The sequence below is a fragment of the Nyctereutes procyonoides genome, unplaced genomic scaffold, assembly GCF_905146905.1.
Source record: "Nyctereutes procyonoides isolate TBG_1078 unplaced genomic scaffold, NYPRO_anot_genome, whole genome shotgun sequence".
In the NCBI taxonomy this organism is placed as follows: Eukaryota; Metazoa; Chordata; class Mammalia; order Carnivora; family Canidae; genus Nyctereutes; species Nyctereutes procyonoides.
Window position 1 is genome coordinate 43,808,525 of NW_026575131.1, and position 15,349 is coordinate 43,823,873.

Genomic DNA, 15,349 nt, shown 5'->3' on the forward strand with positions numbered 1-15,349 from the left:
CTTTTCCTCAGTTTCTTGTCTTTAGGACCCAGGAAACTTCCACAGGGTCTTTCCAGGGGACAGCACAATCTCTGCCCCAACACTGATGACAGTAATGATGCACAGAGAGGCAGGAATCCTGCAAATATAGGGTTTACTCCCCTAGAGGGTTACTTCTGGACTGTTCTTCTGGGACCCCAGAGCTTGGATCTGGGACTGGGGCATCTCAGAGCCATGCCAAAGCTTCTGGCAGTGACCCAGGCTCAGTCTGCTCTGGCCTTAAGAAGGGTTTTGGCTCACTACCACCCAGTACCAGTGTGAAATACAAGCAGGATGAAGTTCTGGGAAAAGAAAAGGGAAAGTAAAGTGGACATACAAAATAATAAGCCTAAAAGTCTCATTAGATTCAACAGACAAAATTACTCCACCACATTGCTATAAAAGTTTCTACATGTAGCCCTTTGTGTCTGTGTTGGCCTCTCCATGGACAGGTGACAAATCAGATACCACTTTTTAAAGAGCCCTGATCTAGATACAAACTGACCTAGCCAAGCTAAAATCCTCAGTAGTGCACCCACAGAAAAAGGAAGAAGAATCAAGAGGGGGCCCGGAGGAAAGGAGCATTTGAAGGCAGTAATACAGTGGTATTAGCCTACTTGGACCTGCATGCATCCAGGTTCTTCCTCAAATACATGTTAGGCTCCATGACATGCATATTCTGGAGCAGGGGTCAGTCATCAGACCAGCGTTGGTAAATAAAGTTTTATTGAAATACAGCTGCTTATTTGTTTATTCTTGTTTGGGGCTGTTTTAGTGCTAGAACAGTGACTGAGCAGTAGTGACAAGAGACCACATGGCCCACAAAGCACAAAAGAGTTACTCTTGGGTTCTTTACAGTTTACAGATCTTGATAGGAGGGACTCTGCCTCTGGAACCAGAAGCAGGAGAGTGGGTAAGGGATGGCAATTCCAGAAGGTTAGGTTTGGCAGAGCTTTTCCAAGCTGTGGGAGGGAAGAATTTTGATGGGCTGCAGGTGGGGATGCTGGGGGCGTTGCTGGGGCACCCAGCCTGTGGCTTGATGGGGTTTTCACAGCAGCAGCAGCTCCTGTACCCAGGAATTAAGGCTCAGAAACTGTCCATTACTAACAACAACTGCCACTGACCAAGACTGGATCAAACCAGTTTCCATGTCAGGGTAGGAAGATGCTGATTCTCTAATCTCTGCAACCATTTAGGGGGTGTGCGTAGTTTTCTGGCTCCCCAGGTGAGTGTGGAGTTAGTTTGGGAAACCTCTGGCCCATCAGATGAAATTACCCTGATAAGAAAAGACTCCTGGGTCCCGTGTACATGCTCCATTGGTGTCCCCCTGAGGGAAGGACGTAGGGGACACCCAAGGGATGCAACAGAATCAGAAAAAAACCATGAGCCATTGAGACTTTCCCTATAGCTGGAGTCGTTTGGGTTTTTTTTCTTGAGCCACTGGGTCCAAGTACAGAAGATCATTCATCACATGCCACCCCTTCCCATGTTCCAATATCAGAGGCATTGTGTGAGGGAAGAAACACTCTCACAAAAGATGACCATGGTTGCTGGGATTAGCACTTTGCCAGAATTGGTTGTAGAATTCCCTTATTACCTTTGCTTCTTTGACTGCAAGAGAAGTTGGAGCCGGTAGGAGCTGAACTCGAGCCTGAGAATGAGGACAGGAGCGTTAACCTCAGTGCAGGTCTCAGGGAACCCCCCCTGGGTCCACCCCAGAGGCCCTGTTCCTGCCAAGATGTAGCAGCAGGAGACCCTGGTCTCTGCTGCTCCCTGGGGGCAGCAGCAGCCACTAGTTACCCCAAAGCCCTAGCTTGTGCCCCACACTTAGACCGAGCAAAGGATCAAAAAAACATGGCGAAGTTTTTGGAAGCAGGAAGTCCCCAAGTTTTTCTTCCTAATGATTATTGTCACCCATGACTGCAAAGACACTAATGCTGTCACTTCTAGACTGGTGCTGCGGGTATGGGGATGTGGGGACTGGTGTGACCAGATGAGTGGTGACTGTGGGTGCTCAGCATGTTCTCAAGACTCTGGGGCTCACAACCCTAACCCTGAGGTCCCAACACCAGGCTTGGACTTTCTGTTGTCAAAAAGCTCTTCAGAAAGCCGTTCAGTTGTCACTTCTCACTTGGCCTCAGTGCATCTTTCTATGTTGGGTTCTCTCAGCTTCATCCATCCAGGCAGTGGGTGGTGGAGACTCCACTGGGTGGGTGAGGGAGGCAGGCTTCTGAGGGGAGTAAGGAGAAAGGGAGGTCAGTGTTTGCTCAGTTCTGCACACTGGCAGGCTCCAGGTCAGGCCTGTTGTGGATTATCCCATCCCTTCGGGTACTCAGAGCAGCTCCATTCATAGCTGTGAGCTGTGGCCAGCAGGGTGTCACATTTGCAGTCAGGAGGTCAGGCCAATTAGGGGTATCTGAGGTTTCTGGGGGCTCAGCTCATGGGTTAGATTTTCTACCATGTGGGTATGGGTCCTGCAGATGGCTGTACCCAGCCTCCCACCTCGGCGGAAAGAAGCTGGGACACAGTCTTGCTGCCAAATAGGAGCACTCCTGATTGGGCACAGGGACAGGCATGCAGGATGGGGAGAGTCAGGGTGAAGGAGGCTTCCCCTCCAAGCCTGCTGTCTTCCCCAGTAGCCATGTCTTTGTTCCATCAAGGAGAGAAAAATAAAGCAACTTGGGATCATGCTCCTATCTTAATCTACTTGAGGAAGCTTCAACAATTTATTTTCTCATAGTTCTGGAGGGTAGAAGTCCGAGATCAAGGTGCCAGCCTATTGAGTTCCTGCTGAGAGCCATCTCCAGGCTTGCAAACAGCCCCCTTCTTGCCTTGCTCTCACACCCGACGCTGGGGGAATGGAAAGGCTCTCCCTCTTCTTAGAAGGCCGCTGTCCTAGGATGAAGGCCCTCACAACCTCATTCAGTCTTCATCACCCCCTCCAGATACAGTCCCACTGGAATTAGGGCTGCAGCATGTGAATTAGGGAGACTTAGTTTAGTCCATAACATTTCTGTATGATTTCTTTCTTTCTTTCTTTCTTTCTTTCTTTCTTTCTTTCTTTCTTTCTTTCTTTCTTTCAAGATTTTATTTATTCATTCATGATAGTCACAGAGAGAGAGAGAGAGAGAGAGAGGCAGAGACACAGGCAGAGGGAGAAGCAGGCTCCATGCAGGGAGCCCGACGCGGGACTCGATCCTGGGTCTCCAGGATCGTACCTCGGGCCAAAGGCAGGCGCCAAACTGCTGCGCCACCCAGGGATCCCAGTATGATTTCTTTTAAAAACAAACATAATGTATTGATATTCACAGTTTCCTTTCATTGTTTGATTTATCAGGTGCTCTGTCACCCTTAGTAAGTTGGGAACAGAAGGAAATCTGGCAGTTGGCCCCAGAGTGGGGGCTTGGGGGGCTTTATTATAGATTGTACCTCCTCTTCTAAGTGCCTTGAGCAGACAGTGTCCCTGGGCTGAGCTCCTGGTCCCTGAGGCCTCCCAGTCGCCAGCGAGGGCCCTTGAGGGTGCCCAGGAGCACGTCTGAGATGCTCTGGAACAGCCTACCAGAAATGAGCTTGTTGTAATTGATGGTAGTGAGTATCTAATGACCATAATTAGGCCAGTTTCGGTGCCCTGGGAGGACAGACGCTCGGAGCTGAGGGAGAGACAGAGCTAAACGCAGGGCAGTTGGGAGAGGGCAAGGCACATTTTGCAAGCATGTAAAGAGACATCCAAACATGTGTGCTCTCTGCACAGCCACGTCCACAGCTATAATTGGTGGTGACCTTAGCATGGGTCGCTTTTTTTTTTTAAGTTTTGCTTTTACTCCTATATTAAGGAGTAAAAGCAAATTAATTTTGCAAATTAAGGACATTTGTAAAAATGTAAAAAAAAAAAAAAAAAGACATCCAGTCTTAATAAAGCTTACAGGGTGTGGTAGCTTACCGTAGCAGCACCTCAAGACCTACGCCTGGCTAACACCACAGGGCCTAGGGTATGACGGGCATGTTGCCTCCTTATTCATGGACATTTGGGTGGTTTCAGTTTTTCAAAATTACAAACAGTGTACGGAATGTGTGTCCTATAAATAGGGCATCTGTAGGTGTCAATGTTCCTGTAGAACAAATTCTCAGACCAGGAATTTGGAGATAAAGGATACACACTTTTTCACTGTTAATCAGCATTTCAAAACTCGCCTCCAAAAATGGCTGTACCATTACATACCTGTAGAGAGATATGAGATATGAGAAAAGACTTGGGTATTCTCTGTAATTTGAGAATTTTCTCTGTAATTTCTCAAACTTTCATTTGAGTGTATTTTTGGTGGGTTGTTTTTTTTTTTAATCTCCAACACTTGGTGTGGTATCCAGCTTGTGATGGGCTCCATAGATGCTTGCTGTTGGATAAATAGCACAAGAAAGACTGTCACATGCCTGCAGCAGCCCAGATGCACATATGGGCACACACAGACACACTCACCCTCACATGTGCCCACACACCTGCCTTCACTAAAGCCTCATGTTCCAACCCTGACCACTCCTTTCCCTGATTCAACTGAAGCCATAATAGAAAATGAAGAGGTAGCCTCTCCAGCCCTGGGCATCAGGGCATGCTGGGGCCTTTCTGGGGAGGGAATGGGTCCCATGTGTCCCTCTTGGCCCTCTCCTGATCCCCCTCCCAGACCACAGGCACTCAGGGAACAGCTGCAGAATAAACCTTAATGCAGGAGTAGAGTATCTGCTGTGCCATCAAAGGGCCACATGCAGGGCCCAGCAGAGGGAAGGTTCACAAAGACATATGTGAGTTTGGAAGGGTGTCAGGCAACACCCTGAGTGCCAGGTGTCAGATTCTAGGTCTCACCTGTGGGAGTCAGGGAGTCGTTGACGTCTTTGAAAAAAAGATTGGCATGATGAACAAGTGTTTGAAGGTAGTACGTTTGCAGGTGTACATGATGGATGGAGAGAGGGATTTCCTCTGCAGATCATGGAGGGCATGGGAGGGGTCAACACAGCAGGACCCAGGAATAGTGTTAAGGGAGAGGATGGATGGTCAGTTAATTGAAGAGGTAGATTTGATAGAATTAGAAAACAGTGGAACTTGAACAGGAGGGCGTCCATTATCTACTCTGGGTGAGGAGAGATTAGGGGGACAGGGGCCTGAACCAAGACCAGGCAGTGCAGGTTAACTCTAGAGCAGACTTAGGATCCATCCAGGAGCCCCCAACCCCTGTAACTGCAGCTTGCGTCTGCAAGGATCAAATGGGGGATGTGTTTAGCCTTGCAAGTCCCTGTCCTGGTGTTCTGGTAGAGCACCGGAACTAGGTTTCACATCCGCTGCCTCTTGGAGATCAAGGCAGGTTGTGAGAGAATTGGCTCTCCACAGTGGAAGGCCGCGGGGAGCTGATGGAGAGACAGCTCTCTCCCTCAGCTCTTCCAGAAGGTGCCTGCCTGCGACCCAGGGGGATGGAGTAGGAGGAAGGGGCCCCACACACGAGGGAGATTCCTACAAGGATAGTTTTTTAGCTTCTTCAGTTATCACAAGTAAATTTGTGACAGAAAAGGTCCATCATTTATATAAGGAAGAGGTGAAGGACAAGCCATACGTAAATATCTCTGAGAGGGCTCCACTCCTTTTTTATTTGAATGCTGGAGTCAGTTAGTAGCTGATAGTATTAAAGGAGGCTGTTCCCAAGAAAACACTATTTTTTTAAAAAAAATAAAGATTTTTGTTTATTTATTCCTGAGAAAGAGAGAAAGAGAGAGAGAGAGAGAGAGAGAGAGAGAGGCAGAGACACAGGCAGAGGGAGAAGCAGGCTCCCTGTGGGGAGCACTTAGGCTTTCTTGGGGCAGCCTGGGTGGATCAGCGGTTTAGCCCCTCCTTCAGCCCAGGGTGTGATCCTGGAGATCCGGATCGAGTCTCAGTCGGGCTCCCTGCATGGAGCCTGCTTCTCCCTCTGCCTGTGTCTCTGCCTCTCTCTCTCTCTCTCTCTCTCTCTCTCTGTCTCTCATGAATAAATAAAATCTTAAAAAACAAAACAAAACAAAACTTAGACTTTCTGGAAAGTCAGATCTAGATGGACACCATCACCTCCTTCCTCATCCCACCCCCCACAATGATCATCCACCCAGTTCTTTCTTTGTAGCTACAGACACTTCTTCAGTCACTGAAGAAGCAAACAAACTTCAGGTCCCACAAGACTGCCTCCCTCGGATCTGAGCCTCATTTTCCTTCTCTGCACTGCCTGGCTCCCACGGTCTCCTGGAGCTTTCTAGTCAGATTCTACTTCGCCAGATCCTGCAGCTGCTTTTGCAGAGATTAATGGTGGTCTCCTAATGACTAAGCCCACATCTCACCCCATGACTACTTCTGGTTTTTCCTTGACCTGATCATTCTTTTCCATCTCCTCATCTGCCTGTCCCTTGTGTTGGTTTTCTAGCATTCGAGGGGCATGGCCTACTTCTCATAAATATAACTATGGGGATAGGTGGGTATATACAGATGTCCCAAGTACCACATGCAGATGACACTCAAATACCTGTCTCCCACCCAAACTGGCCAATTCATCCCCAATTCCCAGTAAGCAGCCACCTCACATCTGTGCTTGGCTGCGTCAGGGACTCAGGCTGGGTCAGCCTTTTCACTTGCCACTCTGCACACTGTGCTTGGGAGAATGTGCCATCTATGGCACCGTCCACATGAACTTGGGAATTGCCTGTCTCTCACACCCATATCTGGTGGTCAGGGATCCTGAGGACTCTCCCTCCAGAGGCCCTGCAGCTGCCCTGTATCCACCTGAATATCGGCAGCTCTCCCCAAGGCCTCCCTTGCCTGTCTAGCCCTGCCCCTCAGCAGATCACCCTCTCAGCCCAGCTGGAATGGCTTTTCCAGGTTTTAGGATCAAATGTCTTGTCTCTCTGCTTAAAATGTCTAAGTGGATTAGTTCATCTTTTCTGGTACCCTCTGGATCAAGCTTTTCCTCTCTGACTTTATAGCACCAATTCCCCTCCCCAACACACATAGTCACAACAGATGCACACCACCACAGTATCGCACTGACAGCAGGCTGCCAGTCACATTCATGTCCATGCCTGTGCTGGTATGGGCATCTGGAAATGTGCACTCCCCACCCTCTGGAGGCATGGTTCAGGGCTTCGGGCTTCTCCAGTCCTAGGTGCCACCCCAAACTCGCCCTATCAAGGCCTCCTATATGTGCCCACATGGCTACACTGAATGGTAGCCTGTCTTCACCCCCTGGATTATGCTCCTATGTGGCACCTGGACCACTTTCAAAGTGGGGAACTCAGTGTTTCTTACAGATAAAAGGAAGCCTTCATTTCCCCTCAAGTGTTCAGATATGACACCAGTGCTAATAATCTGTTGTGATTGTTTTGCTCAGACAGCCCCCACTGATTCGGTCCCATCTCTCCTGTCTAGTGTTAAGCATCCATGGCATTCAAGAAGAAGGTCCCTCCAATGCTCAGCTCATGAGGTTGGATAACATGCTGCTGGCTGAGGGTGTATCCAGGCCGGAGAGGCGAGGAAGAGGAGGATCGGCGGCAGCGGCCAACACAGCAACACCAGGTGGCTGTCCAAATGACAATAGCCTTGAGCACTCTGACTACAGGGCCAAGCTGTCCCAGATCCGACAGATTTACCACTCTGAGCTAGAGAAATATGAACAGGTGATCTTTCTGCATGGAAGAGTTTTTATCATGTGAATGCGCATTTGTCAAAGCAAAACATGGAACGCTAACCACCTTTCTTTTGTGGCACAGACCAGAGTACATGCACTTGGTCTCACAGCAGAGGTGGCCAATTTTGCTGGAAACCCTTTGCATTCACTTCTTAATAGCCAGCCTATGTGGGAGCTGCAGGGGGCGGCAGGTGGCTGGTCCCACATGGAGTCCCGAGCCCACCGGCTGGGTGGTCACAGACTGGCATGTATGTTCCCACCCCAGGCTTGCCGTGAGTTTACCACACATGTCACCAACCTTCTCCGGGAGCAGAGCAGGATGAGGCCCGTCTCACCCAAGGAGATTGAGCACATGGTCGGTGTCATCCACGGCAAGTTCAATGCCATCCAGATGCAGCTGAAGCAGAGCACCTGCGAGGCTGTGATGACCCTGCGTTCACGGTTCCTCGATGCCAGGTCAGGCCCTATGTGCTTCCCGTGACCCTAGGGTTGGCTCTTAAGAAGAACCGAATTGCTGCTGGCTTGGGTTTAAGTTCTGGGGGCTTCCCAGCCTGTCCTGGGGCTCCAGCTGTGACCAGGGGTGCATCCCTCACACAGCTTCTTGAGAGGCAATCAGAAGTGCTGACTTTGGCACGCCTGGGTGGCTCAGTCAGTTAAGCATCTGCCTTCGGCTCTGGTAATTATATCAGGGTCCTGGGATCAAGCGCAACATCAGGCTCCTTGCTCAGTGGGTGATCTGCTTTCCCTTTCCCTCTGCTCCTCCCCACTGGCCGTGCACGCGCTCTCTCTCTCTCTCTCTCTAATAAGTAAAATCTTTTTTTAAAAATTTTTATTTACTTATGATAGTCACAGAGAGAGAGAGGCAGAGACACAGGCAGAGGGAGAAGCAGGCTCCATGCACCGGGAGCCCGATGTGGGATTCGATCCCGGGTCTCCAGGATTGCACCCTGGGCTAAAGGCAGGCACCAAACCGCTGCGCCACCCAGGGATCCCTAATAAATAAAATCTTAATAAAAAAATGAAAGTGCTGACCTCTAGGAAATCACAGATGGGGACACAGGGACGTTATGAGAGGCCGGTGCACATACTGCCTGAGGCTGTCCGTCTTTGCAGGCGCAAGCGGCGGAACTTCAGCAAGCAGGCCACGGAAGTGCTGAATGAGTATTTTTACTCCCATCTGAGCAACCCTTATCCCAGTGAAGAAGCCAAAGAAGAGCTGGCCAGGAAGGGCGGCATCACAGTCTCCCAGGTGATGGGCCTCCCTGAATGTAGGAGGGAGAGAAGCTTGTGTCCAATGAGGAGGACACCCAGGGAAGTTCATTAACTGTATGGACTCGGACAGAGTGTGAAGTCCCTGAGGCAAGCACCAGTGGCACGTGGAGTGTGGCCCTCGTCACACTTGTATCACAGGGATGTTCTGTGTTGCATAAGGAAGGTTAGCATATTAGCATAAGAGAAGAAAGAGAACTTGGAACAAAATTAGGGCTTGAAATGATAGACCACCTCTTGTGCCAAAGAACTGGTTCAGCTATCCTGGGAGAGGCCTGGATGTACACACGCTTGATTGTTTCTCCAGTGGCCCAGAGTGTGTGACCAGGGTTATACAATGTCAGGCAACATCTGACTCCACACGAGGAGCAGTGGCACAGATTGCAGATGGGACCCGAACAGACTTGGGAGAGCCTGGTAGCCTGGTCCTCCAGTGTCCACAGTGGAGCTGGGGGCGAGAGAGGTGGAGCTGAGGGGACAACCCAAGAGACATCTTAGACGGTTTCAAGGTGGGAATGGTGAGGACGGGCAGCTCAGGAGCTCCAGTCAGGGTCAGGCTGCACCCCCCAGCCCCTGGCAGCAGAGCTGACTGGCGCTAATGCTAGCTCGCTGGATCTCGCCACTAGCTCCGAGGAAGCCCCCTCCTCCAGCTGTGCAGTCGGAGGGGCTGAGATTCCAGCCCAATCTGGCTGCCTCCAGAGCCCATGCCCTTAGCCAGAGCTCTCTACCCTGGCCCAGGCCAAGTTCAGGCTGCAACTTCATGATAAAGGGCACGCAGGAACCTGTAGGGTCCCACAGGCAGAAGAACCTGCAGGTGTCCTGGTCACATCTGACTTCACTCACCCTGGAACTGCTCTGGCATCCCCAGCACCAAGGCCAGAGCTGAAGGAAGGTGCACACCTCACGAGCTTCAGGGCCACACAGAAGCATGAGGTGTGGTGCTTGCTGGTCACCTTGTGCTGTCTTCTGAAGAACAGCCAGATTCAGTTCAAGGCCCGGAGCCTATGGAAAGCAGATGGGTCTTGGGTCTAGATTTCATCGAGCAGAGGGTCAGTTGCAAACAAAAGTTTGAAAAGCACTAGCCACATCCCAGTGACTCCCCTTCTGTGGTCGTGCCCTAAGATGCCCCCACACACACACCAACCAGCAGCAGAATTCTGTGCTGGGAGCCCCTCCCCAAAGTGGTGCATCCACCAGGTCTCAGGACAGCCTGAAGTGGCTAACAGTGGAGGGGAGATTCTGAATTTAAGGTACAGATGTGCAAGCTGTGAGGTTCACCTAAGGAGAAGGTAATGGGGGCACCCTTAGGGCAAGGGGTGTCACAAATAAGGCCACAGACGTTTTCAAGCTAGAATCAGCTGCAGCTGCAGGCTGAGGAGGCCCGAGGGAGAAAGGGGCAGGTTGCTGAGCCACAGATGAGGTGACAGGCAGAACCTGGGCAGCAGCCGCAGCAGGCTCAGCTGGAAGGGCCAGAGGGACTGGGTGGGGGTGGCCAGTGGCTCCAGGCCACACTGGCCGAGAGAATATCTGAGAGCCTGCTTGAGGTGCCCATGTTGAGGTGCTCCCCATGGAGAGGGTGGACACTGCTCTTCCCCAGCCCCTGGGTCCCCCATCTGTCCAGAACAGGGCCAGCCTCCCACACACAGAAAAGCTCGCTCTCTGCCCTCCTAAAATGCCAGTTAATATGGAAAACTGCTTGCTGCCATTCCTCTGCAAACTCAGTTCCACAAAGACATTCTAGCACATTCCTTGTAGGTGGGAGCCAAGTGCTGCTCTGGCTGCCCTCACACCCCGGGGGCAGGCACAAGGAGACCCAGTGTGAGGGGCAGGGAGCGCACATAAGGGCTTTTTCTTTTCGTGGTTAACATGGAGAGGATAATGTGGAGCACTTGGGTAGGGACATTAAAGAAATACATTTTCAAGAGAGAAAAGGTCATCAAAACCCTGCCACCGTCACTCAACTGTTTTTTCTTTTCTGTTCATTGACCCACACATATTTCACTGCAGGGCCCCAGGCCTTACTCTGGGGTATTGAAGTGTTTCCAGTCATGGCTGTCTCCACAGGAAGGTGCTGGTCAGGGGCTGACAGATTCTTCCCCCAGGGGAAATTTTCACTGTCATAACCCTTGGGTGGGGCGCTACTGGCATCTGGTCAGGGGAGATGCTGCTCAGCACCCCACAGCGTCCAGGACAGCCCTGAGGTAGAAAACGACCCCGGGGAGAAGCCCTGGTCAGTCCTGGTGCAGATTTGGAGTCAGCTGGGCTTGGCCCGCTCAGCCCTGGGCTTCTCCACCTGCCGAGCCTGCTTGCTTGTAGATTGGCTGTGACAGCAGCTGCCCCAGCTGCTCCGAGCACTGGACAGGTGCTTAGCTCAGTGTTCAGCTCCTCTCCACTGCCTGCCAGTTCGTCCACCTGTGTCATCCTTTGATAAGTTGTGGATCAATGTGATCTTTCCTTAGACTGAATTCCCAGGAGTGGAATTACCGGGTCCCCAGGGAGGCGTGTCTCCCTGGGTCTCACTTTCCCTAAAGAACAATCTGGAATCTAATCTGTCCCTGCCCCTGCAGGAAGAGGAACAGTGCTCCTCTTTCCACATGTCAGACATCCTGTTTCCTTCCAGCTCCTTCCCATCCCTGTTCCAGCAGCACGTGGTAGGACAGGCCGGCTCTGGGGTGACCTCCACCCACTGTGGCCATTTCCCTGTGTCCATGGTTCAGTCAGTGCCAGCTTCTCTGTCCCAGCCTCTCACCCGGCCCCAGGGCTGCTTGTTGCCACTCAGGGATGTCCCTCCTGGGCAGTGGGAGCATAGGCATCTCAGAGAGAGCCCACCCTATGTTCATGTTACCTCATTACTGGGTTAGCTTTTCCAGCGACTTCTTTCTCTGTGGTGTCCACAGGTCTCCAACTGGTTCGGCAACAAAAGAATTCGGTATAAAAAGAACATGGGGAAGTTTCAAGAAGAGGCTACCATTTATACTACTAAAATGGCAGTCGACACCACCAAAGTTGGGGGCCTGAGGAGCCAGGCTAGCTGCCCATCAACACCCAGCTCTGGTGAGTGAGGCTGCCCAGCCCAGGGCCTGTCCTCCACACATAGGCATGCCGCTGAGCTGCGCAGGAAGGGATAAGAGGGGCCGGGGCTGCCAGAGACCTCTGTGGAGCAGATGCAGGCAGGAGCTGCATTCCTGGCTGAGGGGCTAGTAGATCCCACCTGAGGAGCCTCTGTAACTTTTGGAGCTGGAACACTAGTCCTGATACCTCACACCCCTTCTAGGTTCCTCTGATCCCTTCCCACTGACCAGTGCCGGGGATGCACTTATCACCCTACAGACACTGGCCTCTCTCCGCCGTACTCCTGCAGGAGGCAGCTTGCGGTCCCAGGTGAGTCTCAAGGCACAATCCAATGATGCCCTGGGGTCCCTGCTTCAGTGTTGGGGCAGAGACTCAGAGACAAAGTGGGTAGGGGGTCCTGGGAATGGGCCATCTTGCCAGCTACCTCTCAGCCTCCCCAAGGCTCTCTCAGGAATCCCAGCAATGAGGAAGGGCCCACTGGATACTCAGTCCATTGCCTTGATGACTGCAGGTTGGCTAAGCTGCCTCCGGGACACGACTCTGTGGGGCCCACTTTGCAAAGACATGTTCCCTTCACTTCCAGCTCCAGGACTCAGGAAGTCACTGTAGCCTCTGAGCTGTTGGGAAGGAGCCCTCCTTCCCAGCGGGCATCTGTACCCGGAGGGGGTGGGAGGGGACAGACAGACAAGGCCCTAACCCTTGGGACTTGGAGCCCTACTAGGCTCAGACCTCCACCACATCAGTGCCTTGGCCTTGCCAGCCCAGCTGTCACCTCACCTAGGGCCCAGCTGGGTCAGAGTGAACATCCATTTTGGGGCTGGGAAAATGAGCCAGGGATCATAAGCATCTCAGACATGCCCTCTGGAACTTTCTCAGGGTGTTGGGCTAGCCAGGATTAGGGGGCCCCATCCCTCTCTTGGCCCCCGGTGCCTCCCCAGCACCCTGCTGTCACAAGGGCCTGGCCCACACACAGGGCCATCCTGAAGAGGCTGTGAGCACAGTTGTGAGGTGTCTTATAGGTTCAAGGCTTTGTAGCATCCGGCAAGGCCTTAGCACACCTTTTCCTTCACACAAGTGTAGCCTACAGTGCCAGGTGACCCCCACTGATTTACCCCCTAATTGGTGCAGGGACTGGATGCCTCCTGGTGCCATTTGGCAGGACCTGGCACAGGGTCCTGCATGTCCTGTCACCACAGTAACCCCACAGCCCCATAATGAGCACCTGGGCAGAGCCGGGAGCTCTGTGGCTGGCTCAGTGCCTCAGGTGTAGCGGGTGTGAGTATGAGAGTGGGGAGCTGATAGACGAGGTCCGTCCTTACCCCTAGAACCAGCCCAGGAGATCTGGAGTCTCGTGGCTTCCCTGGACCAGGAGGCAGGTCCTATCCACCCAGCAGAGGAAGTGGGAATGTCATTGGTCTGGTGTGGACACCCCACCTGTGCTGGGGTGGGTGGGGCACAGATGCTTTTTTAAGAAGGCAGACCCCGAGGGCGGAGGCCACCTGGCCAGAAGCCATGGCCTCCACTCTGTGCACCTAAGGAACATCTGGGCTGCCCTCTGGCTGCCAGTCCGCACCTGGATACTAGCCTGTCACCTGTCAGTCCTGTGAATGGACCCCCCTCCCTTCACCACTCATGGCCTCCTTCCTGGAACACAGGCCTGTGTGTGTCCGAGGGCACAGTGACCCCCTGAGGCTGGTGCTCATCCCAGCTGCTGTCAGACTGATGGGCAGGGTGCCCTGTCAGGAAGCCAGTGGTCCACTGATCCAGTCACCTGACACTGGCCTCTGAAGCGCAGGCACTGGGGCAGCACCAGGGGACACGTGGCGAGGAAGGAGCTACGGTGGGGAGGGGCAGGGGGCAGGGTCTACGGCCTGGTGAGGTCAGATGAGGTAGAGGATGCAGGCAGGAGACCTCAGCCTGTCAGGGAAAGTGCTAGAGAGAGGAAGGTGAGGAGGAACTTGTGTGATCTGCCAGCTAACTCAGCAGGGACCCAGCAAGCCCTCAGGGTCACGTGGAGGGTATGACATCTGGGACCACTGGGCTTGGAAGCCGCCCTCCGGGCACATGTCAGGAAGCCCTGCTCTCGTGGGCTGCAAACAGGACTCACCACAGAGCAGACCACTCGCAAAGAGCCGCTTCCAGTGGTGTTTTCCACTACAGTGGGTGGGGAGATCCCATGGGCAAACATCCCAAGGCTGCGTGTAGCTGCTACTATCCTTGCACGGCAGACAGAGTCCCCGTGCCTGGGGGCCATGGCTGCTACCCTTCTGGCTGCGCAGCCAGACCAGCGTCCAGCCAGGTCCCGAAGCCCCTTCCGGCTCTGTTGTCAGCTCCAGGCCAGACCAGGCTGCCTCCCGCTCGGAGTGTGGAGAAGCCTCGGCTGCACCACGATGCCACATCTGTCCTTGACCAGAGCCTCGTCGGGTGGCCAGTGGAGGCCATTCCGGCCGGGGAAGCTCGCCCATGTCAGGGGTCAGGCAGTGAGGCCAGCTGTGACCCAGGAGGGCCCCACAGTCCCTCTGCTGGCTCCTGGCTCCTCTCCTTGTTTCTCAGTTCATCTCAGTTCACGGCCTTCTGACCCCCAGTCTCTGTCTTTACAGGCCAAGGGTGGCTGGCAGGGAGCCGCGCCCCCGGCGTCCACCACTTCGCCCGCTGGAGACCCCGGCAGCGTCCACTCAGACGCATCTAATTAAGGTTTGGAGTCGACCAGAAAAGCGGGCCGGGTGGCCTGCGGTGGTTTGCAGGCACCCGAGTCTTTGCTGCGTGTGCAGCTGATTACCTCAAAGACCCAGAACCGCAGCAGGTGGCAGGCGCCATCCGTTGCTTACCAGCTGGGATCTGAAATGGGCTGAGATGCTGCTCATTTTCTCAATTCAGTTCATTTTTTTAATAGTAATTTTATGATAAGACTGTGAATTGTTTCTTCTAGGACTTGTCACAAATTCTCCCATTAAAATTTTGGACTTATTTTCATGTCGATGTTGGTCATATCAGGTTTGTTTCAGCGACCGCTGGCCGAGCGGGGTGGGTCGGAGTGTGGATCTGGCCACTCCTGGTCCTTCGTGGGTCTGCTCCCCTGGGCGCTGCCTTCCCCGCTCTCTTCTGTTGTTTCCTTTTGTATGTTGTGAGCTCCGGATGGGGATGGGTTTGTTTTGTCTTTTTTTTCTGTTAACATAAGTTCTACCATCCTCCAATGACCTGTCAATACACTCCCCAAGCGAGAGCAAGCGAGCGCTGTGCCGGTGCAGCGCTGAGAGCCTCGGCATTAACCCCCCTCATTCCTGGGTGACCTCCGGCTGCCC

At 52.9% G+C, this 15,349-nt stretch overlaps 1 protein-coding gene across 3 annotated transcripts in view; it reads left to right on the top strand.

Moving 5' to 3' along the window:
• Nucleotides 1-15,024, top strand: part of PBX4 (PBX homeobox 4) — a 37,228-nt gene extending 22,204 nt beyond the window's left edge. For all 3 annotated transcript variants that reach the window (XM_055343935.1, XM_055343937.1, XM_055343936.1), the window contains exons 3-8: nt 7,448-7,695; nt 7,972-8,162; nt 8,820-8,955; nt 11,873-12,029; nt 12,250-12,356; nt 14,648-15,024. In XM_055343935.1, the coding sequence (XP_055199910.1) occupies nt 7,448-7,695; nt 7,972-8,162; nt 8,820-8,955; nt 11,873-12,029; nt 12,250-12,356; nt 14,648-14,740 (932 nt within the window). In that variant the 3' untranslated portion in view covers nt 14,741-15,024. The remainder of the gene's footprint in view (nt 1-7,447; nt 7,696-7,971; nt 8,163-8,819; nt 8,956-11,872; nt 12,030-12,249; nt 12,357-14,647) is intronic.
• Nucleotides 15,025-15,349: the final 325 nt, after the last annotated feature.